At 50.6% G+C, this 26629-nt stretch overlaps 1 protein-coding gene across 1 annotated transcript in view; it reads right to left on the bottom strand.

The window, feature by feature from the left end:
* Positions 1-26629, bottom strand: part of LOC119969965 (WD repeat-containing protein 70) — a 232289-nt gene that overhangs the window by 51165 nt on the left and 154495 nt on the right. Inside the window, exons 10-12 of the mRNA XM_038803933.1 lie at positions 16578-16677; positions 4390-4474; positions 342-480 (exon numbers count right to left, since the gene is read on the bottom strand). Of these exons, the coding sequence (XP_038659861.1) occupies positions 342-480; positions 4390-4474; positions 16578-16677 (324 nt within the window). The remainder of the gene's footprint in view (positions 1-341; positions 481-4389; positions 4475-16577; positions 16678-26629) is intronic.

Raw genomic sequence — 26629 nt, 5'->3', positions numbered from 1 at the left:
TCCTCTCTCTCACCTCCCTCTCTCTCACCTCCCCCCTCTCTCTAACCTCCCTCCTCTCTCTAATTTCCCTCCTTTCTCTAGTCGGTGTGCCGCCAATTGAGTTGGGGGAGTAACTAATGCAGGGAATGAGGTCTGTGAATTCTGTGTAATGAAGTGGTTTGGGTTTCCTGTATGTGAACTGTTAATGGTTGTAATTGAAATGAAATGAAATGTAATTAAATGAAAATCGGTTATTGTCATGAGTAGGCTTCAAATGAAGTTACTGTGAAAAGCCCCTAGTCGCCACATTCCGGCGCCTGTTTGGGCACCGGACCAACCACTGGAATAATTGATTAACTCACTGCGTCAGTGACCTCAATCTCATACAGTTTTTGGAATGTCTCTCTGTCAAAGAAGAGCAGCTTCCCGTTCTCTTGTCCTCTCTTTACTGAAGTTCCCGTTATGAGCAGTTTATTGTCAGGGCTGAAGCAGCAATCTGTCCTGAGGGAGAGAACATAGGCATCGAGGAAAGCTGGTGTATCTGCCACCCCATCATTCAAACACAGCACACATTCATTGAGATAAAGCCTTTCATCAAATAAAATGGCCCAAGGTCTTTGGCAGGAGGATTATGAAGCAAATATGACACAAAGCTACAGAAGACAATAGTATATTTTTTGTTAATTCTAGAATGTTAGCTTCACTGCCAAGGACAGCATTTATTGACCAACCACTGGAACTAAACCTCCCTTTGCGCTCTGCCACCCATCACTGAGGGATAGGGGCCAAATGTGGGCACGTGGGACTAGCTTAGTGATAGAAACTGGGCAGCATGGACAGGCTGGGCCGAAGGGCCTGTTTCCTTGCTGTAAACATCAATAACTCTATTAAGCCAGGTGGCCAACAGCTTCATCAAATACGTTGATTTTAAGGAGCACGTTAAAGGAGGAAGGAGAGATTGTGTTGTGTGGGGAGGACATTCCACAGGTCAGGGATTAAACAGCTGAAGGCTCAGGGACAGAATTGCAGGATGCCGGTTTCTCAGAGAGCTGTGGGGCTGGAGGAGATTCCAGAGATTGGGAGGGGCTAAATCAATCTAGGAAACTGAAAACAAGGGTGAAAACTTTAAAATTACGCAGTTCCTTGATTGAGATTCAATGTAGGTCATTGAGTGCCCGTGTAATGGGTGACAGAGCGCTAAATTTATAAAAGAAAAAAATTATTCATGTATGGAATGATCTGTCTGAACTGTATGCAGAACAATACTTTTCACTGTACCTCGGTGCATGTGACAATAAATCTAAATTTAATCTAATCCAGTTAAATCCCTAACCATTGCAACCATTCAGTAAATCTCCTTTACAGCCTCTCAGGGACCTTCACCTCATTCCTAGAATGTGGTGGCTAGAATTGATGTGGAAATGCCGGCGTTGGACTGGGATGAGCACAGTAAGAAGTCTTACAACACCAGGTTAAAGTCCAACAACAAACCTGTTGGACTTTAACCTAGTGTTGGAAGACTTCTTACTGTGACTAGAATTCGAAGCAATATTCTAGTTGTCGCCTGAGGGAGGTTTAACGTCCAGCTTGTTAAAAAAATATTCAATTCTTTTTTAAAAAAGTATCCAATTCCTTTTTTCCCTCCAATTAAGGGGCAATTTAGCGTGGCCAACCCACCTACCCTGCACACCTTTGGGTTGTGGGGGTGATACCCACGCAGACATGGGGAGAGCATGCAAACATGGGCAATGACCCAGGGCTGGGATCAACCCGGGTCCTCAGCATCGTGAAGCAGCAGTGCTAACCACTGCACCACTGTGCCACCCCGTGAGGCAGCAGTGCTAACCACTATGCCACCCCGTGAGGCAGCAGTGCAGCCCACTGTGCCACCACGAGGCAGCAGTGCTAACCACTGTGTCACCCTGTGAGGCAGAAGTGCTAACCACTGCGCCACCACGTGAGGAAGCAGTGCTAACCACTGTGCCACCGTGAGGCAGCTGTGCTAACCACTGTGACACCATGAGGAAGCAGTGCTAACCACTGTGCTACCACATGAGGCAGCAGTGCTAACCACTGCGCCACCACATGAGGCAGCAGTGCTAACCACTGTGCCACCGTGATGAAGCAGTGCTAACCACTGTGCCACCACATGAGGCAGCAGTGCTAACCACTGTGCCACCGTGAGGCAGCAGTGCTAACCACTGTGCCACCCCGTGAGGCAGCTGTGCTAACCACTGTGCCACCGTGAGGCAGCAGTGCTAACCACTGTGCCACCGTGATGAAGCAGTGCTAACCACTGTGCCACCGTGAGGCAGCAGTGCTAACCACTGTGACACCATGAGGAAGCAGTGCTAACCACTGTGCCACCGTGAGGCAGCAGTGCTAACCACTGTGCCACCGTGATGAAGCAGTGCTAACCACTGTGCCACCGTGAGGCAGCAGTGCTAACCACTGTGACACCATGAGGAAGCAGTGCTAACCACTGTGCCACCGTGAGGCAGCAGTGCTAACCACTGTGCCACCGTGAGGCAGCAGTGCTAACCACTGTGCCACCGTGATGAAGCAGTGCTAACCACTGTGACACCATGAGGAAGCAGTGCTAACCACTGTGCCACCCCGTGAGGCAGCAGTGCTAACCACTGTGCCATCGCGCGGCATCTGTGCTAACCACTGTGCCACCGTGTTCAGCTTTTTATATTAACATGTTAGTTTTGTCGTGTGAAGCAGACTGAGATAACACGGGCTGCAACTGGACGCAGCTTTAACTGAAAGATACTCCAGACCTTGAAGTTAGTTCAATCTGATTTATTGAACTTGTCACACAGTTAGAACAAAGAACAAAGAAAAATTACAGCCCAGGAACAGGCCCTTTGGCCCTCCCAGCCTGCGCCGATCCAGATCCTTTATCTAAACCTGTCCCCTATTTTCCAAGGTCTACTTCCCTCTGTTCCCGCCCGTTCATATACCTGTCTAGATGCATCTTAAATGATGCTATCGTGCCCACCTCTACCACCTCCGCTGGCAAAGCGTTCCAGGCACCCACCACCCCCTGCGTAAAAAACTTTCCACGCACATCTTCCTTAAACTTTTCCCCTCTTACCTTGAAATCGTGACCCCTTGTAACTGACACCTCCAATTTTGGAAAAAGCTTGTTGCTATCCACCCTGTCCATACCTCTCATAATTTTGTAGACCTCAATCAGGTCCCCCCTCAACCTCCGTCTTTCCAACGAAAACAATCCTAATCTACTCAACCTTTCTTCATAGCTAGCACCCTCCATACCAGGCAACATCCTGGTGAACCTCCTCTGCACCCTCTCTAAAGCATCCACATCCTTCTGGTAATGTGGTGACCAGAACTGCACGCAGTATTCCAAATGTGGCCTAACCAAAGTCCTATACAACTGTAACATGACCTGCCGACTCTTGTACTCAATACCCCGTCCGATGAAGGCAAGCATGCTGTATGCCTTCTTGACCACTCTATCGACCTGTGTTGCCACCTTCAGGGGACAATGGACCTGAACTCCCAGATCTCTCTGTACATCAATGTTCCCCAGGACTCTTCCATTGACCATATAGTCCGCTCTTGAATTAGATCTTCCAAAATGCATCACCTCGCATTTGCCTGGATTGAACTCCATCTGCCATTTCTCTGCCCAACTCTCCAATCTATCTATATTTTGCTGTATTCTCTGACAGTCCTCCTCGCTATCTGCACTCCACCAATCTTAGTATCATCTGCAAACTTGCTAATCAGACCACCTATACCTTCCTCCAGATCATTTATGTATATCACAAACAACAGTGGTCCGAGCACGGATCCCTGTGGAACACCACTAGTCACCTTTCTCCATTTTGAGACACTCCTTTCCACCACTACTCTCTGTCTCCTGTTGCCCAGCCAGTTCTTTATCCATCTAGCTAGTACATCCTGAACCCAATACGACTTCACTTTTTCCATCAGCCTGCCATGGGAAACTTTATCAAACGCAGTTCTCTGTGAGTTCGACTCTCTGCTAACCGAAGTGTGGTTACTCTGTCTGACTGAACCAGACTAGCTCTTAGCCACGTGCTGGAGGTGTGATACTGTACATACACCCTGACTCACTCTGTAGATGTTCATCAGTGGAAAGAGGTGGAGTGTGAGGGCCTCGTGCCTTTTATAGTGAGAGACCACCCCTGAGTGTCCTGCCTGCTCATTGGTCATGTCCTGTTCTCTGTGTTCATTAGCTGCCTGTCTGTCTCTCATTATGTGCATGTCTGTGTATCATGACAAGTTTTACATTTCTTTTCATATTCTAACACTTCACTTCATTGCCTGTGAAGCATTTTTGGAAGTCTGGTGGTCATGAAAAATATTGCAGAAATAAATTAAAACATTTCTTGAGATTAAATTGCAGGAACTTACATTGGGAAAATGTTGGGAAGGCCAGATGCTACATTCAAAGGTTTCCGGAAATTCCTCATATCCCAGGTTTTAATGGTGTCGTCTCCTGAAAGACAGATCAGCAACATTTTAATCTATTTCCGCCAGGGCAACTTGACTCCTGACCTCATTACAGCCTTTGAGCAAAAATAAGAACAGAGCGGAGTTCAAAGATGAGGTGAGATTGACTGCCCTTGATATCAAGGCTGAATTTGACCAAATGTGACATCAAGGAGACTTTGCAAAATTGAAGTCACAGAATCTTTACAGCGCAGCAAAAGACCATTCAGTTCATTGCCTGCACAGGCTTTCCAAATTAGCAAGTCATTCAGTGCCATCCTCCCACCTTATCCCAGAACACAGCACAGGAACAGGCCCTTCGGCCCTCCAAGCCTGTACTGGCCATAACAGTCTAATTCCATTTTGAATGCCTTGATTTAACTTGCCTCCATCACTCTCAGGTAGCACAGCCAGACCCCAACCACTTGTTGCGTGAAAAAGCTTTTCTCGTATCGCTTTAGCCTCTTTTGCAATTACTTTATATGCACAGAATCACGACAGTGCAGAAGGAGGCACCGACCCTCCAAAAGACCCTACTTAAGCCCACTCCCCACCGTATCCCCATAACCCCACCTAATCTGTACATCCTTCAGCTTTGACAAACTTCTCCAGACTCGAAGCGTTCACTCCATTTCTCTCGACAGATGCTGTCAGACCTGTTGAGGTTGTCCAATATTTTCTGTTTTTGGACTGTGTCCTCTCATTCTCAATCCTTTCACAAGTGGGAAGAGTTTCCCTCGATCGACTCTTCACATCCCCCCCCCCCACGACAAAGAAAGCAACTAACGGAGGAATGGGAACTACTGACAGGACAGGAAATGAGACACCTACAAATAAAGCTTTCCTCCGCAAAGAGGCAGATACCCCAGGGCCCCCGGAGACTACACTATGAGGACCTGATAAATACAGACAGTAAGGAACGGGGGGCTATGTGGGAAAATATATGGACATCTACTGGACAGGGCCTGAACACCACTAGACGAGACTAGATGGAAATTGGGGGGGGTCCTGGGGATAGAATTGAGTTGGGGACTCTGGAGCGAAGCACTGAGCAGGGTGAGCTCCACCTCCTCCTGTGCAGGCTCAGCCTAATGCAGCTCAAAGTGATGCACAGAGCGCACCTGACCAGAACCTGAGTGAGCAGGTTCTTCCCGGAGGTGGAGGATAAATGTGAACGATGCCAGAGGGGCCCGGCCAACCACACCCACGTGTTTTGGTCTTGCCCCAAGCTTGCTGGGTTCTGGACAGCCTTCTCCAAGGCAATGTCCAAGGTTGTGGGGGTGAGGGTGGAGCCATGCCCAATAGTGACAATCTTCAGGGTATCGGAGAAGCCAGAGCTACACATGGGGAAGGGGGGCTTTCGCTTCCCTAATCGCACGCCGGAGAATCCTGCTCGGCTGGCGATCAGCAGCACCACCCAAAGCTGCAGACTGGCTCGTTGACCTCTCGCAATTTCTCCACCTGGAGAAAATCAAATCCGCCATCGGAGAGTGGGAGGAAGGCTTCCTCACTGCATGGGGGCAATTTGTCGGCCTGTTCCAGAACCTGTTCGAGGTCAACAACAACCAGTAGAGAGGGAAACTGAAAAGTAAAAAAAAGATAAAGAGGAACGTCAGGGATGGGGGTGGGGGAAAGAAGGAAGAAGGAATAGAAGAGGGAGCCTGAGAGGGACAAAAGAAACAACGCGAAGGGAGGGGGGGTGGCAAATCACCCCCCCCCTCCTCCTCCCCCCCCCCCCCCCGGTTCACAAGAGGGACATGGCCACAATTGGTGGGGGGGAAAAGAACAAAAAGGGGGAAACCAAGGAGGAGGGGGAACACCCCTCCGAGAACAAGCAGCAAGGGCATCAGGGGAGGGGGACGAGGGAGGGGGAGTTAGGAATAAGGGGGCTAGCCATTGTGGACAGGCGACCCACCTGATGAAGGAGCTGCGCTCCGAAAGCTAGTGACTCCAAATAAACATGTTGGACTTCAACCTGATGTTGTAAGACGTCTTACTGTGCCCAACCCAGTCCAACGCCGGCATCTCCACATCATGGCTACACAATTGAGGGGCATGGACAGAGTGGATAGTCAGAAGCTTTTTCCCTGAGTGGAAGAGTCAATTACTAGGGTTCAAGGAGCGAGTGGCAAAGTTTAGAGGAGATGTGCGAGGGAAGTTGTTCGTTTTTTAAATACAGAGGGTAGTGGGTGCCTGGAACTCGCTGCCGGAGGAGGTGGTGGAAGCAGGGACGATAGTGACGTTTAAGGGGCATCTTGACAAATACATGAATAGGATGGGAATAGAGGGATACGGACCCCGGAAGTGTAGAAGGTTTTGGGTAGACAGGCAGCATGGTCGGGGCTGGCTTGGAGGGCCGAAGGGCCTGTTACTGTGCTGTACTTTTCTTTGTTCTTTGTAATAGAGAAGGTTAATAAGGGCGAAGCTGGTCATCTGGTGCATATGGATTTTCAAGAGGCATTTGATAGAGACAATTGGGCGCATGATAGCACAGTGGTTCGCACTGTTGCTTCATCGTCCCAGAGTCCAGGGTCGGTTCCCGGTTTGGGTGACTGTCTGTGTGGAGTCAGCACGTTCTCCCCGTGTCTGCGAGGTTTCCTCTGGGAGCTCCGGTTTCCTCCCTCAAGTCCCGAAAGACGCGCTGTTAGGTGAATTAGACATTCTGAATTCTCCCTCTGTGTACCCGAACAGGTGCCTGAATGTGGCGACTAGGGGCTTTTCACAGTAACTTCATTGCAGTGTTAATGTAAGTTCACTTGTGACAATAAAGATTATTATTGAACAAATTTCTAGCTCATGGAATAAAACGACAATAGATATTTGGATAGGAAATTAGCTGAGAGACAGGAAAGGGACAGTATTGACGAATGGCTGTTCTTCAGATTGAATGAAGGTTTGCAGTGAATTTCTGCTGGTGTCAGTGTTGGGACCCTTGTTCTTTCTGATGTAAAGATTGGAAGTGTTGTTAACTTTGATGAGGATAGTCTTGAACTGGGAGAGTCCAGAACTAGGGGGGTCATTGTTTGAGGATAACCTTTCAGGACTAAGTTGAGAGATTGGTGAATCTGTGGATTTGTTTTTATATTCGTTCATGGGATGTGGGTGTCGCGGGCTGGGCTGTGGGTCTGGATTCACATGTAGGCCAGACCGGGTAAGGACGGCAGATTTCCTCCTTTAAAGGACATGCGTGAACCAGATGGGTTTTTACAATAATCGACAATAGTTTCACGGTCATCATTGCACTTTTAATTCCAGATTTTTACTGAATTCAAATTTCACCATCTGCAGTGGTGGGATTTGAACCTGGGTCCCCAGAGCATTACCCTGGCTCTCTGGTTTACTCATCTAGCAATATCATCATTACATGGGGCAGCACGGTGGCACAGTGGTTACCATTGCTGCCTCATGGCGCTGAGGTCCCAGGTTCAATCCCGGCTCTGGGTCACTGTCCGTGTGGAGTTTGCACATTCTCCATGTGTTTGCGTGGGTCTCACCCCCACAACACAAAGTTGTGCAGGGTAGGTGGATTGGCCACGCTAAATTGCCCCTTAATTGGAAAAAATGAATTGGGTACTTTAAATGTATTTAAAAACATAACACTACACCACTGCCAACGTCACTACCACAGAAAGTAGCTGATTTGGGGGATGGGGCAGGAGGTTTAGGGGGCGAGGGGATAAGGGAGGGAGGATAGTGGGGCTGGGGGGGCAGAGGGGATTTAGGGTTGTTGCTGTTGTTTTGTGAAAGTAAAAGTGACCAACAGTTTGTCTGTTTTACTGAGCCTTTGTAAGCAAGAAATAGTTAATGTTTGGAATAAAATATTTTTGGTTAAAAAGTACCTGAGGCCTAAATGTTGCGTAAATTCAAGAAGGAATTCGATATCGCTCTCGGGGCGAAAGGGATCAAGGGGGAGATCAGGGTGTTGAACTTGATGATCAGCCATGATCATAATTAATGGGCAGCGGGGGAGGGGGGGGGGGATCAGGGTGTTGAAGTTGATGATCAGCCATGATCATAATTAATGGGCAGCAGGCTCGAAGGGCCAAATGGCCTCCTCCTGCTTCTATTTTCAATGTTTCTATGTAACTTCAAAAGGACACACATATTGGTAGATGAGGCAGACAAGTGGCAGATGAAGTTTGAGGTGATTATTTTTTACAGGAAGAATATAGAGAAACAGTATACAACAAATGGAGAAACTTTAAAGGAGGTGCAGGAACAAAGGGACCTCAGTATATTATATACATAACTGACTGAAGGCAGCAGGGCATTTTGAGGGAGCTATTAATAAAGCATATAGGAAGCACGGTTTTATTAATAAGGGCACTGATTACAAGAGGAAGGAGGTCACGTTGAATTTGTAAAAGACACGAGTCAGGCCTCATCTGTAGAACTGTGTCAAGTTCTGGGAAGGCATTGGTGAGAGTATAGAGGAGATTCACAAGAATGATTGCAAGGATAAACAGCTGTATCTATGAGGATAAATTGGAGAGGTTGGGAAAGTTTTCTTCAGAGAAAAGGCCAATAGGAGCCCTAATCGAGGTTTTCAAGATCTTGAGGGTTATGGACAGGGTAAAGAGTGAGAAACTTCCTTATCAAGAGAACATCAAGAACCACAGGGCGCAGATTCATAATAATGGGCAAAACAAGTCAAAGTGATGTGACGGAAAATGTTGTCACCCATACGGTGGAGCCTGGAACCATAGTCTGAGTGGCTGGTGGAGCCAAGTCCTATCGAGATGTGAAAAGGGAATTGGATTGTTTTTCAAAAATAGATAATGTGCAAGTTTACGGGGACAAGATGCGTTTGATAAGGTTCCCCACGGTAGGCTATTGCAGAAAATACAGAGGCATGGGATTCAGGGTGATTTAGCGGTTTGGATCAGAAATTGGCTAGCTGTAAGAAGACAAAGAGTGGTGGTTGATGGGAAATGTTCAGACTGGTGTCCAGTTACTAGTGGTGTATCACAAGGATCTGTTTTGGGGCCACTGCTTTTTGTCATTTTTATAAATGACCTGGAGGAGGGCGTAGAAGGATGGGTGAGTAAATTTGCAGATGACACTGAAGTCGGTGGAGTTGTGGACAGTGCAGAAGGATGTTACAAGTTACAGAGGGACACAGATAAGCTGCAGAGCTGGGCTGACAGGTGGCAAATGGAGTTTAATGCAGAAAAGTGTGAGGTGATTCATTTTGGAAGGAATAACAGGAAGACAGAGTACTGAGCTAATGGTAAGATTCTTGGTAGTGTGGATGAGCAGAGAGATCTCGGTGTCCATATACATAGATCCCTGAACGTTGCCACCCAGGTTGAGAGGGTTGTTAAGAAGGCGTACGGTGTGTTAGCTTTTATTGGTAGAGGAGTTGAGTTTCGGAGCCATGAGGTCATGTTGCAGTTGTATATAACTGGTGCTCCGCATTTGGAGTATTACGTGCAGTTCTGGTCGCCGCATTATAGGAAGGATGTGGAAGCATTGGAAAGGGTACAGAGGAGATTTACCAGGATGTTGCCTGGTATGGAGGGAAGATCTTATGAGGAAAGGCTGATGGACGTGAGGCTGTTTTCGTTAGAGAGAAGAAGGTTAAGAGGTGACTTAATTGAGGCATACAAGATGATCAGAGGATTAGATAGGGTGGACAGTGAGAGCCTTTTTCCTCGGATGGTGATGTCTAGCACGAGGGGACATAGCTTTAAATTGAGGGGAGATAGATATAGGACAGATGTCAGAGGTAGGTTCTTTACTCAGAGAGTAGTAAGGGCGTGGAATGCCCTGCCTGCAACAGTAGTGGACTCGCCAACACTAAACGCATTCAAATTGTCATTGGATAGGCATATGAACGATAAGGGAATAGTGTAGATGGGCTTTAGAGGGGTTTCACAGGTCGGCGCAACATTGAGGGCCAAAGGGCCTGTACTGCGCTGTAATGTTCTATGTTCTAAGACAGGGGAGTGGGATTAGGCAGAAAGCTCTTTCAGAGAGGTTGAGCAGACTCGATGGACCGAATGCCAAACTTCTGCACTATAATAGGAATCACAGAATTTACAGTGCAGAAGGAGACCATTCGGCCCATCGAGTCTGCACCAGCTCTTTGAGATAAGGATTCCGTGAACAAAGAAATGTGCAGTTAGCACTACTGCCTGACAGCGCCAGGGACCGAGTTGGAGTCCGGCCTTGGGTGACTGTGTGGAGTCTGCACGTTCTCTCCGTGTCTGCGTAGGTTTCCTCCGGGTTCTCCGGATTCCTCCCACATTCCAAAGATGTGCAGGCAAGGTGGGGTTACGGGATTACGGAGATAGGGTGGAGGAGTGGGCTGAGGTGGGGTGCTCTTCCAGAGGGTAAGTGCAGACTCAATGGGCCGAATGGCCGCCTGCTGCACTGCAGAATTCTGTGAAGTTTTTGGGGAGGACAAACAAGGCAAGGGAATACACAATAAACGTGAGGTACTAAGAGATGTACAGCAAGTGAAGGAGATTGGAGTGATTGCCCACAGGTTCCTGGAGGCTGCAAAACAGGTCAACAAGGTGGATAAGGCAGCATATTTAATCCTTTTGCATATTCGCTGAGGCACAGAATATAGAACATGCAGTGCAGGAGGCCATTCGGCCCATCGAGTCTGCACCAACCCACTTAAGCCCTCACTTCCACCTTATCCCAATAGCCCCTCCTAATGTTTTTGGTCACTAAGGGCAATTTATCATGGCCAATCCACCTAACCTGCACGTCTTTGGACTGTAGGAGGAAACCGGAGCACCCAGAGGAAACCCACGCACACACAGAGAGAACGTGCAGACTCCACACAGACAGTGACCCAGCGGGGAATCGAACCTGGGACCCTGGCGCTGTGCAGCCACAGTGCTAATCATTGGTGCTACCGTGCTGCTCCTGAGAGCAGGGTGTTTATGCTGGAACTATATAAAAGGAGTTAGAAGATTGGATGGGCTGGGGTTGTCCTGCTGCATCAAAGGAGGCTGCGGAGATTTGACTGAGATGTGTAAACTTATGTGAGGCCGGGGGGGAGAGAGTGGATGGGAAGGGCCTATTTAATTTAGCAAAGAGATCACAGACTAGGGGCACAGTTTAGAAGTGATTGGTGGAAGGATTAGAGGGGAGGTGAAGAAATGTATTTTCACCCAGAGAGTTGAACAGGTCGTGAACCAACTGCCTGAAAGGGCAGTTGTGGCAAAACCCTCTGCATAGCACCCAAAACACCCATTCGGCCTCTAAGGAAACAGGCTAAACGCTGGAAGGTAGGATGAGGCTGGATGGCTCACGTTTCAGCTGGCACAGACATGATGGGTCATGTGGAATCTGTTCCATGAAATTTGTATGATTCATTGGAAAGGTTCCAAGCTCCCACACTTTGTGCTCTGGATCTTGCTCAAAGTCTGTGTACACTGCAAATCTCATTCTGCAGCCATTCCAAATCATCTCTCACTGATCCCTAACTCACCCATAAACAAACCCCAACAAAGAATAACAAGCAAAAAGTACAGCACAGGAACAGGCCCTTCGGCCCTCCAAGCCTGTGCCGATCATGATGCCCCAACTAAAAAAACAAAACCTCCTGCCCTCACTCATTCCGTATCCCTCTATTTCCTCCCCATTCATGGACCCATCCAGATGCCTCTTAAATGTTGCTAATGTGCTGCTTCCACCACACCCTCTGGCAGCACGTTCCAAGTCCCCACCACTCTGTGTGTTAAAAACGTATCCCACACCAACTTTCTCCCTCTCACCTTGAACCTGTGCTCCTGTGTAATTGACACTTCCACCCTTGGAAAAAGCCTCTGACTATCCACCCTGTCGATGCCCCTCATAATTTTGTAGACCTCTATCAGGTCTCCCCTCAGCCGTTCCAGTGAAAACAATCCTAGTTTATTCAACCTCTCCTCATAGCCAACACCCTCGAGACCAGGCAACACCCTGGTGAACCTTCTTTGCACTCTTTCCAAAGCTTCCACGTCCTTCTGATAATGTGGTGACCAGAACTGCGCGCAATACTCCAAATGCGGCCTAACCAAGGTTTTATACAGCTGGAACATGATTTCCCAACTCCTGTACTCAATGCCCCAGCTGATGAAGGCAAGCGTGCCATATGCCTTCTTAATCACTTTGGCCACCTGTGTTGCCACTTTTAGGGAACTATGGACCTGCACGCCCAGATCCCTCTGTATGTTAATGTTCCGAAGGGTTCTGCCATTTACCAAGGGGATCAGTGTCCAGGGTTTGGCAAATGAAAGGAGAAGGAATGTGGACCACTAGACTTCCAGTTGAGCATTACTAATACCCTTGTTGAGTGGCACGGTGGCACAGTGGTTAGCACTGCTACCTGTGGCGCTGAGGACCGGGGTTCGATTCCGGCTCCGGGTCACTGTCTGTGTGGAGTTTGCATATTCTCCCAGTGTCTGCGTGGGTTTAACCCCCACAACCCAGAGATGTGCAGGTAGGTGGATTGCTAAATAGCCCCTTAATTGGGTACTTTAAAATTATAAAAACAAAACAAAAACTAATAGCCTTGTTGACTCGAGTCAACCATGATCTAAGTCAAAAGAATACAAACACTCTGCTGTCCTGGGGGGGTTGTTTGCTCGTGCTGTTGGGGAGTGTTTAAACTAATGCGGCAAGGGGATGGGAACCGATGCAGGAAGTCGGAAGGTAGTAAAACAGGGACAGAAACAAAAGGCAGTAAAGGGGAAAGTGCAAAGCAGTGAAGCCATAGTCAAAAATCAAAAAGGGTGACAGTACAGGGTACAGTGACTGAGGGGAGCTCAGTGAATAGGTCCAATAATACTAAAAACAGGAATAAAACAGGAAGTAAAAACATAAATGGACAGCAAAGCAGTAGATTATTGCACGAAGATATGGGTTCAACGACAAGGAAAATTAGGAGAAACGTTCAGAGGAAAAATAACTTAGGAGAGGTTACTGGTCAAGGTGTTAAGATTCAAAACAGAGGTATAAAAGCCAACGTAAGTGTACTTTACCTGAATATTCGGAATAAGGTAAATGAGTTGATGGCGCAAATCATCATGAGTGACTATGATTTAGTGGCCATTACTGAAACATGGTTAAAGGACGGTCACGACTGGGAGTTCAATATCCAAACTATTCCGAAGGACACAGTGGATGGTAAGGGAGCTGGTGTAGCTCTGTTATTTAAGGATGACATCCGAGCAATAGTAAGGGATGACATCGGTGCTATGGAGGATAAGGTTGAATCCATTTGGGTGGAAATCAGGAATAGTAAGGCGAAAAAGTCACTGATAGGAGTAGTCTATCGGCCACCAAATAGTAACGTTATGGTGGGGCAGGCAATAAACAAAGAAATAACTGATGCATGTAGAAATGGTACAGCAGTTATCATGGGGGATTTTAATCTACATGTCGATTGGTTTAACCAGGTCAGCCTTGAGGAGGAGTTTATAGAATGTATCCGCGATAGTTTCCTAGATCAGTATGTAATGGAACCTACGAGAGAACAAGCGGTCCTAGTCCTGTGTAATGAGACAGGATTGATTTGTGATCTCATAGTTATGGATCCTCTCGGAAGGAGCAATCACAATATGGTGGAATTTAAAATACAGATGGAGGGTGAGAAGGTAAAATCAAACACTAGTGTTTTGTGCTTAAACAAAGGAGATGACAATGGGATGAGAGAAGAGCTAGCAAAGATAGACTGGGAGCAAAGACGTTATGGTGAAACAGTTGAGGAACAGTGGAGAACCTTCCAAGCGATTTTTCACAGTGCTCAGCAAACGTTTATACCAACAAAAAGGAAGGACAGTAGAAAGAGGGAAAATCGACCGTGGATATCAAAGGAAATAAGGGAGAGTATCAAATTTAAGGGAAAAGCATACAAAGTGGCATAGATTAGTGGGAGACTAGACTGGGAAATCTTTAGGGGGCAACAGAAAGCTACTAAAAAAGCTATAAAGAAGAGTAAGATAGATTATGAGAGTAAACTTGATCAAAATATAAAAACATAGTAAACATTTCTACAAATATAGAAGACAAAAAAGAGTGGCTAAGGTAAATATTGGTCCTTTAGAGCAGTGCATCTCAAACTATCTGATGTGGCGGACAGGCAGTTTTTTTTTTCAATGTGCCAGGGACCGGTGAGCGAAACAAGCCAATCCAGGATTACTGTCTCTTTCTTTTCTGGAAACACTCCAAGTACCGGCAGACGATGGCTCGTGTACCGGCACCGGTACGCGTTCCACACTTTGAGAAGCACTGCTTTAGAGGATGAGAAGGGAGATTTAATAATGGGAGATGAGGAAATGGCTGAGGAACTGAACAGGTTTTTTGGGTCGGTCTTCACAGTGGAAGACACAAATAACATACCAGCGACTGATAGAAATGAGGCTATGCCAGGTGAGGACCTTGAGAGGATTGTTATCACGAAGGAGGTAGTGATGGGCAAGCTAATGGGGCTAAAGGTAGACAAGTCTCCTGGCCCTGATGGTATGCATCCCAGAGGGCTAAAAGAGATGGCTAGGGAAATTGCAGATGCACTAGTGATAATTTACCAAAAATCACGAGACTCTGGGGTGGTCCCAGTGGATTGGAAATTAGCAAACGTGACATCACTGTTTAAAACAGGAGGTAGGCAGAGAGCGGGTAATTATAGGCCAGTGAGCTTAACTTCAGTAGTAGGGAAGATGCTGGAATCTATCATCAAGGAAGAAATAGCAAGGCATCTGGATGGAAATTGTCCCATTGGGCAGACGCAGCATGGGTTCATAACGGGCAGGTCGTGCCTAACTAATTGAGTGGAATTTTTTGAGGACATCACCAGTGCAGTAGATAACGGGGAGCCGATGGATGTGGTATATCTGGATTTCCAGAAAGCCTTTGACAAGGTGCCACACAAAAGGTTGCTGCATAAGATAAAGATGCATGGCATTAAGGGTAAAGTAGTAGCATGGATAGTGGATTGATTAATTATTAGAAAGCAAAGAGTGGGGATTAATGGGTGTTTCTCTGGTTGGCAATCAGTAGCTAGTGGTGTCCCTCAGCGATCCGTGTTGGGCCCACAATTGTTCACAATTTACATGGATGATTTGGAGTTGGGGACCAAGGGCAATGTGTCCAAGTTTGCAGATGACACTAAGATGAGAGGTAAAGCGAAAAGTGCAGAGGATACTGGAAGTCTGCAGATGAATTTGGATAGGTTAAGTGAATGGGCTAGGGTCTAGCAGATGGAATACAATGTTGACACATGTGAGGTTATCCATTTTGGTAGGAATAACAGCAAACTGGATTATTATTTAAACGATAAAATATTAAAGCATGCCGCTGTGCGGAGAGACCTGGGTGTGCTAGTGCATGAGTCACAGAAAGTTGGTTTACAGGTGCAACAGGTGATTAAGAAGGCAAATGGAATGTTGTCCTTCATTGCTAGAGGGATGGAGTTTAAGACTAGGGAGGTTATGTTGCAATTGTATAAGGTGTTAGTGAGGCCACACCTGGAGTATTGTGTTCAGTTTTGGTCTCCTTACTTGAGAAAGGATGTACTGGCACTGGAGGGTGTGCAGAGGAGATTCACGAGGTTAATCCCAGAGCTGATGGGGTTGGATTATGAGGAGAGGTTGAGTAGACTGGGACTGTACTCGTTGGAATTTATAAGGATGAGGGGGGATCTTATAGAAACATTTAAAATTATGAAGGCAATAGATAGGATAGATGCGGGCAGGTTGTTTCCACTGGCGGGTGAAAACAGAACTAGGAGGCATAGCCTCAAAATAAGGGGAAGTAGATTTAGGACTGAGTTTAGGAGGAACTTCTTCACCCAAAGGGTTGTGAATCTATGGAATTCCTTGCCCAGTGAAGCAGTTGAGGCTCCTTCATTACATGTTTTTAAGGCAAAGATAGATAGTTTTTTGAAGAATAAAGGGATTAAGGGTTATGGTGTTCGGGCCGGAAAGTGGAGCTGAGTCCACAAAAGATCAGCCATGATCTCATTGAATGGCGGAGCAGGCTCGAGGGGCCAGATGGCCTACTCCTGCTCCGAGTTCTTATGTTCTTATAAGATCTCATGGTACTGATGCATGTTTGCGACCTCTTCCTGATGCTATAATATGCAATCAAATATATGTACAAGTACATACCACCACGTGATGCCAAAGTATTTCCATCATATGAAAAGCTGAGGCAGGAGGTGTCAGTGCCAGGAACATGTGCCTGTCGATTATGAAACTTTGTATGAACCTATAGGGTGAACGAACAAACAAACACTGATTAGTGGCAAATAATCAGAGCATCTCTCAGTGTGAGCTCCTCCCACACACCAATGTTACATCGCCCATAATCAGAGCATCTCTCAGTGCGAGCTCCTCCCACACACCAATGTTACATCGCCCATAATCAGAGCATCTCTCAGTGCGAGCTCCTCCCACACACCAACGTTACATCGCCCATAATCAGAGCAGCTCTCAGTGCGAGCTCCTCCCACACACACCGTTACATCGCCCATAATCAGAGCATCTCTCAGTGTGAGCTCCTCCCACACACCAATGTTACATCGCCCATAATCAGAGCATCTCTTAGTGCGAGCTCCTCCCACACACCAATGTTACATCGCCCATAATCAGGGCATCTCTCAGTGCGAGCTCCTCCCACACACCAACGTTACATCGCCCATAATCAGAGTATTACTGAGTGCGAGCTACCCCCACACACCAACGTTACATCGCCCATAATCAGAGCATCTCTCAGTGCGAGCTCCTCCCACACACACCGTTACATCGCCCATAATCAGAGCATCTCTCAGTGCGAGCTCCTCCCACACACCAACGTTACATCGCCCATAATCAGAGCATCTCTCAGTGCGAGCTCCTCCCACACACACCGTTACATCGCTCATAATCAGAGTATTACTGAGTGCGAGCTACCCCCACACACCAACGTTACATCGCCCATAATCAGAGCATCTCTCAGTGCGAGCTCCTCCCACACACCAACGTTACATCGCCCACAATCAGAGTATTACTGAGTGCGAGCTCCTCCCACACACACACACCAACGTTACATCGCCCATAATCAGAGCAGCTCTCAGTGCGAGCTCCTCCCACACACACCGTTACATCGCCCATAATCAGAGCAGCTCTCAGTGCGAGCTACCCCCACACACCAACGTTACATCGCCCATAATCAGAGCATCTCTCAGTGCGAGCTCCTCCCACACACCAACGTTACATCGCCCACAATCAGAGTATTACTGAGTGCGAGCTCCTCCCACACACACACACCAACGTTACATCGCCCATAATCAGAGCAGCTCTCAGTGCGAGCTCCTCCCACACACACCGTTACATCGCCCATAATCAGAGCATCTCTCAGTGCGAGCTCCTCCCACACACCAACGTTACATCGCCCACAATCAGAGTATTACTGAGTGCGAGCTCCTCCCACACACACCATTACATCGCCCATATTCAGAGCATCTCTCAGTGCGAGCTCCTCCCACACACCAACGTTACATCGCCCACAATCAGAGTATTACTGAGTGCGAGCTCCTCCCACACACACCGTTACATCGCCCATAATCAGAGCATTACTTTCATCAGATACAACATCATCAGAAACACCACTGCATCGCCTCATCGACAAGCTCAGCAAGTAGCTCCGACCAGATGCATCCCAGGAGCTCACCCATCAAGGTCAAGCTGCTTTACATTGAAGCACTGGACAAATAGACAGCAGTAGCCAATCAGCACCTCAGGGTTATGCAAAAAACCAATTACAGACACAGGAGGCGGCCACTTGGCCCATCGTACCTGTACCTGCTCTCCAGACAAGCATCCTGACTTACTGCCTTTCCCTGTAAACCTGCACACTGGGCGGGATTCTCCGGCCATATCCGCCCGGCGACCGGAGAATCCCGCCAAGGTCAATGGATTTTCCCATTGTCGGAGTCTCCCCCGTGGCATTCTCACAGTGGGTGGGGTGGGAGAATCCAGCCCATTGTTTCTATTCAAATAATCACCTAATGCACACCCCTGGAATACGGTGAACAGTTTTAGCCCCTTTATCAAATGAAAGTCATACTGGCATCAGATGCAGTCCAGACAATGTTCATTAGGTTCAGCCGGGTGTCGCGGGGGGGAATTTCTTCCGAATCACAAAATCACAGAATAACAGTGCAGAAGAGGCCCTTCAGCCCATCCAGTCTGTACAGACACATGAAAAACACCTGCCTACCTAATCCCATTTACCAGCACCTCGCCGATAGCCTCGAATGTGCCAAGTGCTCAGCCAGGTACATTTTAAAGGATGTGAGGCAACCTGCCTCTACCACCCTCCCAGACAGTGTGTTCCAGACCATCACCACCCTCTGGGTAAAAAGGTTTTTCCTCAAATCCCCCCTCCCTAAACCTCCCACCCCTCACCTTGTAACTAACCCTTCAACCAAGGGGAATAACTGCTCCCTATCCCACCGTGTCCATGCACCTCATAATCTTGTATGCCTCGATCAGGTCGCCCCTCAGTCTTCCCTGCTCCAGAGAAAACACCGCAAGCCTATCCAAACTCTCTTCATAACCAAACTGTTCCATCCCAGGCAACATCCTGGTGAATCTCCTCTGCGCCCCCTCCAGTGCAATCACATCCTTCCTATAATGTGGTGACCAGAATTGCTCACAGCACTCCAGCTGTGGCCAATGTTCAATTTAACGCCAACATGACCTCCCTGCTTTTGTAATCTATGCCCCGATTGATAAAAGCCAGTGTCACAAATGCCTTTTTCACCACCCTATTGTCCTTCTGCCTTCAGAGATTTATGGACAAACACACCAAGATCCCTTTGTTCCTCAGGATTTACCAGTGTCATACCTTCCACTGCATACTTCTTCAATACTGACCCCGAACAGTGCAGCGCTCCCTCACTACCATCCCTCCGACAGTGCAGCGCTCCCTCACTACCGTCCCTCTGACAGTGCAGCGCTCCCTCACTACCGTCCCTCTGACAGTGCAGCACTCCCTCACTACCGTCCCTCCGACAGTGCAGCGCTCCCTCAGTACTGCATCTGACAGTGCAGCGCTCCCTCACTACCATCCCTCCGACAGTGCAGCGCTCCCTCACTACCGTCCCTCTGACAGTGCAGCGCTCCCTCACTACCCTCCCTCCGACGGTGCAGTGTTCCCTCACTACCGTCCCTCCGACGGTGCAGCGCTCCCTCACTACCATCCCTCCGACAGTGCAGCGCTCCCTCACTACCGTCCCTCCGACAGTGCAGCACTCCCTCAGTACTGACCCTCTGACAGTGCAGCACTCCCTCAGAACTGACCCTCTGACAGTGCGGCGCTCCCTCAGTACTGACCCTCTGACAGTGCAGCACTCCCTCAGTACTGACCCTCTGACAGTGCAGCACTCCCTCAGTACTGACCCTCTGACAGTGCAGCACTCCCTCAGTACTGACCCTCTGACAGTGCAGCACTCCCTCAGTACTGACCCTCTGACAGTGCAGCACTCCCTCAGTACTGACCCTCTGACAGTGCAGCACTCCCTCAGTACTGACCCTCTGACAGTGCAGCACTCCCTCAGTACTGACCCTCTGACAGTGCAGCACTCCCTCAGTACTGACCCTCTGACAGTGCAGCACTCCCTCAGTACTGACCCTCTGACAGTGCAGCACTCCCTCAGTACTGACCCTCTGACAGTGCAGCACTCCCTCAGTACTGACCCTCTGACAGTGCAGCACTCCCTCAGTACTGACCCTCTGACAGTGCAGCACTCCCTCAGTACTGACCCTCTGACAGTGCAGGCACTCCCTCAGTACTGACCCTCTGACAGTGCAGCACTCCCTCAGTACTGACCCTCTGACAGTGCAGCACTCCCTCAGTACTGACCCTCTGACAGTGCAGCACTCCCTCAGTACTGACCCTCTGACAGTGCAGCGCTCCCTCAGTACTGACCCTCTGACAGTGCAGCACTCCCTCAGTACTGACCCTCTGACAGTGCAGCACTCCCTCAGTACTGACCCTCTGACAGTGCAGCACTCCCTCAGTACTGACCCTCTGACAGGGCAGCACTCCCTCAGTACTGACCCTCTGACAGTGCAGCACTCCCTCAGTACTGACCCTCTGACAGTGCAGCACTCCCTCAGTACTGACCCTCTGACAGTGCAGCACTCCCTCAGTACTGACCCTCTGACAGTGCAGGCACTCCCTCAGTACTGACCCTCTGACAGTGCAGCACTCCCTCAGTACTGACCCTCTGACAGTGCAGCACTCCCTCAGTACTGACCCTCTGACAGTGCAGCACTCCCTCAGTACTGACCCTCTGACAGTGCAGCACTCCCTCAGTACTGACCCTCTGACAGTGCAGCACTCCCTCAGTACTGACCCTCTGACAGTGCAGCACTCCCTCAGTACTGACCCTCTGACAGTGCAGCACTCCCTCAGTACTGACCTCTCTGACAGTGCAGCACTCCCTCAGTACTGACCCTCTGACAGTGCAGCACTCCCTCAGTACTGACCCTCTGACAGTGCAGCACTCCCTCAGTACTGCATCTGACAGTGCAGCACTCCCTCAGTACTGACCCTCTGACAGTGCGGCACTCCCTCAGTACTGACCCTCTGACAGTGCAGCACTCCCTCAGTACTGACCCTCTGACAGTGCAGCACTCCCTCAGTACTGACCCTCTGACAGTGCAGCACTCCCTCAGTACTGACCCTCTGACAGTGCAGCACTCCCTCAGTACTGACCCTCTGACAGTGCAGCACTCCCTCAGTACTGCATCTCTGACAGTGCAGCACTCCCTCAGTACTGCATCTCTGACAGTGCAGCACTCCCTCAGTACTGACCCTCTGACAGTGCAGCACTCCCTCAGTACTGACCCTCTGACAGTGCAGCACTCCCTCACTACCGTCCCTCCGACAGTGCAGCGCTCCCTCACTACCGTCCCTCCGACAGTGCAGCGCTCCCTCACTACCGTCCCTCCGACAGTGCAGCGCTCCCTCACTACCGTCCCTCCGACAGTGCAGCGCTCCCTCACTACCGTCCCTCCGACAGTGCAGCACTCCCTCAGTACCGTCCCTCCGACAGTGCAGCACTCCCTCAGTACTGACCCTCTGACAGTGCAGCACTCCCTCAGTACTGACCCTCTGACAGTGCGGCACTCCCTCAGTACTGACCCTCTGACAGTGCAGCACTCCCTCAGTAGTGACCTCTGACAGTGCAGCACTCCCCTCAGTACTGACCCTCTGACAGTGCTGCGCTCAGTCAATACTGATCCCTCTGACAGTGCAGCACTCCCTCAGTACTGACCCTCTGACAGTGCAGCACTCCCTCAGTACTGACCCTCTGACAGTGCAGCACTCCCTCAGTACTGACCCTCTGACAGTGCAGCACTCCCTCAGTACTGACCCTCTGACAGTGCGGCACTCCCTCAGTACTGACCCTCTGACATTGCAGCACTCCCTCAGTTCTGACCCTCTGACAGTGCAGCACTCCCTCAGTTCTGACCTTCTGACAGTGCAGCACTCCCTCGGTACTGACCCTCTGACAGTGCAGCACTCCCTCAGTACTGACCCTCTGACAGTGCAGCACTCCCTCGGTACTGACCCTCTGACAGTGCAGCACTCCCTCAGTGTTGACCCTCTGACAGTGCAGCACTCCCCCCAGTACTGACCCTCTGACAGTGCTGCGCTCAGTCAATAGTGACCATCTGACAGTGCAGCGCTCCCTCACTACCGTCCCTCCGACAGTGCAGCGCTCCCTCACTACCGTCCCTCCGACAGTGCAGCACTCCCTCAGTACCGTCCCTCCGACAGTGCAGCACTCCCTCAGTACTGACCCTCTGACAGTACGGCTCTGCCTCAGTACTGACCCTCTGACAGTGCAGCACTCGCACAGTACTCACCCTCTGACAGTGCAGCACTCCCTAAGTCCTGACCCTCTGACAGTGCAGCACTCCCTCAGTACTGACCCTCTGACAGTGCTGCACTCCCTCAATACTGACCCTCCGACAGTGCTGCACTCCCTCAGTACTGACCCTCTGACAGTGCAGCACTCCCTCAGTACTGACCCTCTGACAGTGCAGCACTCCCTCAGTACTGCATCTCTGACAGTGCAGCACTCCCTCAGTACTGCATCTCTGACAGTGCAGCACTCCCTCAGTACTGACCCTCTGACAGTGCAGCACTCCCTCAGTACTGACCCTCTGACAGTGCAGTACTCAGTACTGGCCCTCTGACAGTGCGGCGCTCCCTCAGTACCGTCCCTCCGACAGTGCAGCACTCCCTCAGTACTGACCCTCTGACAGTGCGGCACTCCCTCAGTACTGACCCTCTGACAGTGCAGCACTCCCTCAGTACTGACCCTCTGACAGTGCAGCGCTCCCTCACTACCGTCCCTCCAACAGTGTAGCGCTCCCTCACTACCGTCCCTCCGACAGTGCAGCGCTCCCTCACTACCGTCCCTCCGACAGTGCAGCACTCCCTCAGTACCGTCCCTCCGACAGTGCAGCACTCCCTCAGTACTGACCCTCTGACAGTGCAGCACTCCCGCAGTGTTGACCCTCTGACAGTGCAGCACTCCCTCAGTACTGACCCTCTGACAGTGGAGCACTCCCGCAGTGTTGACCCTCTGACAGTGGAGCACTCCCCCAGTACTGACCCTCTGACAGTGCTGCGCTCAGTCAATACTGACCCTCTGACAGTGCGGCACTCCCTCAGTACTGACCCTCTGACAGTGCGGCACTCCCTCAGTACTGACCCTCTGTCAGTGCAGCACTCCCTCAGTACTGACCCTCTGACAGTGCAGCACTCCCTCTGTACTGACCCTCTGACAGTGCGGCACTCCATCAGTACTGCATCTCTGACAGTGCAGCACTCCCTCAGTACTGACCCTCTGACAGTGCAGCACTCCCTCAGTACTGACCCTCTGACAGTGCAGCGCTCCCTCAGTACTGACCCTCTGACAGTGCAGCACCTCCCTCAGTACTGCCCTCTGACAGTGCAGCACTCCCTCAGTACTGACCCTCTGACAGTGCAGCACTCCCTCACTACTGTCCCTCTGACAGTGCAGCGCTCCCTCAGTACCGTCCCTCTGACAGTGCAGCGCTCCCTCACTACTGTCCCTCTGACAGTGCAGCGCTCCCTCAGTACTGACCCTCTGACAGTGCAGCACTCCCTCAGTACGGACCCTCTGACAGTGCAGCACTCCCTCAGTACTGACCCTCTGACAGTGCAGCACTCCCTCAGTACTGACCCTCTGACAGTGCTGCACTCCCTCAGTACTGACCCTCTGACAGTGCAGCACTCCCTCAGTACTGACCCTCTGACAGTGCAGCACTCCCTCAGTACTGACCCTCTGACAGTGCAGCACTCCCTCAGTACCGTCCCTCCGACAGTGCAGCACTCCCTCAGTACTGACCCTCTGACAGTGCGGCTCTGCCTCAGTACTGACCCTCTGACAGTGCAGCACTCGCACAGTACTCACCCTCTGACAGTGCAGCACTCCCTAAGTCCTGACACTCTGACAGTGCAGCACTCCCTCAGTACTGACCCTCTGACAGTGCTGCACTCCCTCAGTACTGACCCTCCGACAGTGCTGCACTCCCTCAGTACTGACCCTCTAACAGTGCAGCACTCCCTCAGTACTGACCCTCTGACAGTGCAGCACTCCCTCAGTACTGCATCTCTGACAGTGCAGCACTCCCTCAGTACTGACCCTCTGACAGTGCAGCACTCCCTCAGTACTGCATCTCTGACAGTGCAGCACTCCCTCAGTACTGACCCTCTGACAGTGCAGCACTCCCTCAGTACTGACACTCTGACAGGGCAGCACTCCATCAGTACTGACCCTCTGACAGTGCGGCACTCCCTCAGTACTGACACTCTGACAGTGCAGCACTCCATCAGTACTGACCCTCTGACAGTGCGGCACTCCATCAGTACTGACCCTCTGACAGTGCGGCACTCCATCAGTACTGACCCTCTGACAGTGCTGCACTCCCTCAGTACTGACCCTCTGACAGTGCAGGCACTCCCTCAGTACTGACCCTCTGACAGTGCAGCACTCCCTCAGTACTGACCCTCTGACAGTGCGGCACTCCCTCAGTACTGACCCTCTGACAGTGCAGCACTCCCTCAGTACTGCATCTCTGACAGTGCAGCACTCCCTCAGTACTGACCCTCTGACAGTGCAGCACTTCCTCAGTACTGACCCTGTGACAGTGCAGCACTCCCTCAGTACTGACCCTCTGACAGTGCAGCTCTCCCTCAGTACTGCATCTCTGACAGTGCAGCACTCCCTCAGTACTGACCCTCTGACAGTGCAGCACTCCCTCAGTACTCACCCTCTGACAGTGCAGCACTCCATCAGTACTGACCCTCTGACAGTGCAGCACTCCCTCTGTACTGACCCTCTGACAGTGCGGCACTCCCTCAGTACTGACCCTCTGACAGTGCGGCACTCCCTCAGTACTGACCCTCTGACAGTGCAGCACTCCCTCAGTACTGACCCTCTGACAGTGCGGCGCTCCCTCAGTACTGACCCTCTGACAGTGCAGCACTCCCTCAGTACTGACCCTCTGACAGTGCAGCACTCCCTCAGTACTGACCCTCTGACAGTGCAGCACTCCCTCAGTACTGCATCTCTGACAGTGCAGCACTCCCTCAGTACTGACCCTCTGACAGTGCAGCACTCCCTCAGTACTGACCCTCTGACAGTGCAGCACTCCCTCAGTACTGACCCTCTGACAGTGCAGCACTCCCTCAGTACTGACCCTCTGACAGTGCAGCACTCCCTCAGTACTGACCCTCTGACAGTGCAGCACTCCCTCAGTACTGCATCTCTGACAGTGCAGCACTCCCTCAGTACTGACCCTCTGACAGTGCAGCACTCCCTCAGTACTGACCCTCTGACAGTGCAGCACTCCCTCAGTACTGACCCTCTGACAGTGCAGCACTCCCTCAGTACTGACCCTCTGACAGTGCAGCACTCCCTCAGTACTGACCCTCTGACAGTGCAGCACTCCCTCAGTACTGCATCTCTGACAGTGCAGCACTCCCTCAGTACTGACCCTCTGACAGTGCAGCACTCCCTCAGTACTGACCCTCTGACAGTGCAGCACTCCCTCAGTACTGACCCTCTGACAGTGCAGCACTCCTCAGTACTGACCCTCTGACAGTGCAGCACTCCCTCAGTACTGACCCTCTGACAGTGCAGCACTCCCTCAGTACTGACCCTCTGACAGTGCAGCGCTCCCTCACTACCGTCCCTCCGACAGTGCAGCGCTCCCTCACTACCGTCCCTCCGACAGTGCAGCACTCCCTCAGTACTGACCCTCTGACAGTGCAGCACTCCCTCAGTACTGACCCTCCGACAGTGCAGCACTCCCTCAGTACCGTCCCTCCGACAGTGCAGCACTCCCTCAGTACTGACCCTCTGACAGTGCAGCACTCCCTCAGTACTGACCCTCTGACAGTGCTGCACTCCCTCAGTACTGACCCTCTGACAGTGCTGCACTCCCTCAGTACTGACCCTCTGACAGTGCGGCACTCCCTCAGTACTGACCCTCTGACAGTGCAGCACTCCCTCAGTACTGACCCTCTGACAGTGCGGCACTCCCTCAGTACTGACCCTCTGACAGTGCAGCACTCCCTCAGTACTGACCCTCTGACAGTGCAGCACTCCCTCAGTACTGACCCTCTGACAGTGCAGCACTCCCTCAGTACTGACCCTCTGACAGTGCAGCACTCCCTCAGTACTGACCCTCTGACAGTGCAGCACTCCCTCAGTACTGACCCTCTGACAGTGCAGCACTCCCTCAGTACTGACCCTCTGACAGTGCAGCACTCCCTCAGTACTGCATCTCTGACAGTGCAGCACTCCCTCAGTACTGCCCTCTGACAGTGCAGCACTCCCTCAGTACTGACCCTCTGACAGTGCAGCGACTCCCTCAGTACTGACCCTCTGACAGTGCAGCACTCCCTCAGTACTGACCCTCTGACAGTGCAGCACTCCCTCAGTACTGACCCTCTGACAGTGCAGCACTCCCTCAGTACTGACCCTCTGACAGTGCAGCACTCCCTCAGTATTCATCTCTGACAGTGCAGCACTCCCTCAGTACTGACCCTCTGACAGTGCAGCACTCCCTCAGTACTGACCCTCTGACAGTGCAGCACTCCCTCAGTACTGACCCTCTGACAGTGC

Source organism: Scyliorhinus canicula, chromosome 8, assembly GCF_902713615.1.
Source record: "Scyliorhinus canicula chromosome 8, sScyCan1.1, whole genome shotgun sequence".
Classification (NCBI taxonomy): Eukaryota; Metazoa; Chordata; class Chondrichthyes; order Carcharhiniformes; family Scyliorhinidae; genus Scyliorhinus; species Scyliorhinus canicula.
This window is presented reverse-complemented; position numbering and strand designations above follow the sequence as displayed.